The 446-nt window shown below is 69.3% G+C and overlaps 1 protein-coding gene across 1 annotated transcript in view; it reads left to right on the top strand.

Annotated features, from left to right (window-relative positions):
• The window catches only part of SEC16A (SEC16 homolog A, endoplasmic reticulum export factor), a 51984-nt gene that overhangs the window by 27807 nt on the left and 23731 nt on the right, over positions 1 to 446 (top strand). The window contains 1 exon segment of the mRNA XM_015572359.1: positions 8 to 274. Coding sequence (XP_015427845.1) covers positions 8 to 274 — 267 coding nt within the window.

Below are 446 nucleotides of genomic sequence, written 5' to 3'. Positions count from 1 at the left end.
TGCCCTGACTCCCCGAGAGCCGCTGGCCGTCCTTTCCCCGGAGAGGGGTGCCGCAGGGTGCAGGGGGCCTCATCCCCTCCCTCCTCGCGTGCCCGCCCTCCACGAGTACACGCGTGTGGGTAGGTGGACACGGCCGGCTGCTGGGATGTGTCAGCCCCTCCCTGCTGTCTCCTGCACAGACGCAGAGGGAGCCCCACCTGCAGAAGTGTCTGGCAGGGAAGGGCAGGCGTTACCTGGGGGTCCAGTCCTTCCAGAACCTTCCTCGGAACCCCAGGTGAGCGGGCGCAGTGGGACAGGACAGGCCCCGTGGGGGTTTGCCTCCTCCCCGGCCGCGAGCGGCTCTTGATCGTCTGTGGGCGTCCCCGGGACACCGCTTCTGTGCGCGGGCGACCGTCCAGTGGGGGCTCACACTGTCACCACGCGTGGGACGTGCTGGTGTCTCATTG

Source organism: Myotis davidii, unplaced genomic scaffold, assembly GCF_000327345.1.
Source record: "Myotis davidii unplaced genomic scaffold, ASM32734v1 scaffold609, whole genome shotgun sequence".
Taxonomy (NCBI): domain Eukaryota; kingdom Metazoa; phylum Chordata; class Mammalia; order Chiroptera; family Vespertilionidae; genus Myotis; species Myotis davidii.
Note: the sequence above shows the minus strand (reverse complement) of the source record. Positions and strands in the feature narration are given on the sequence as shown.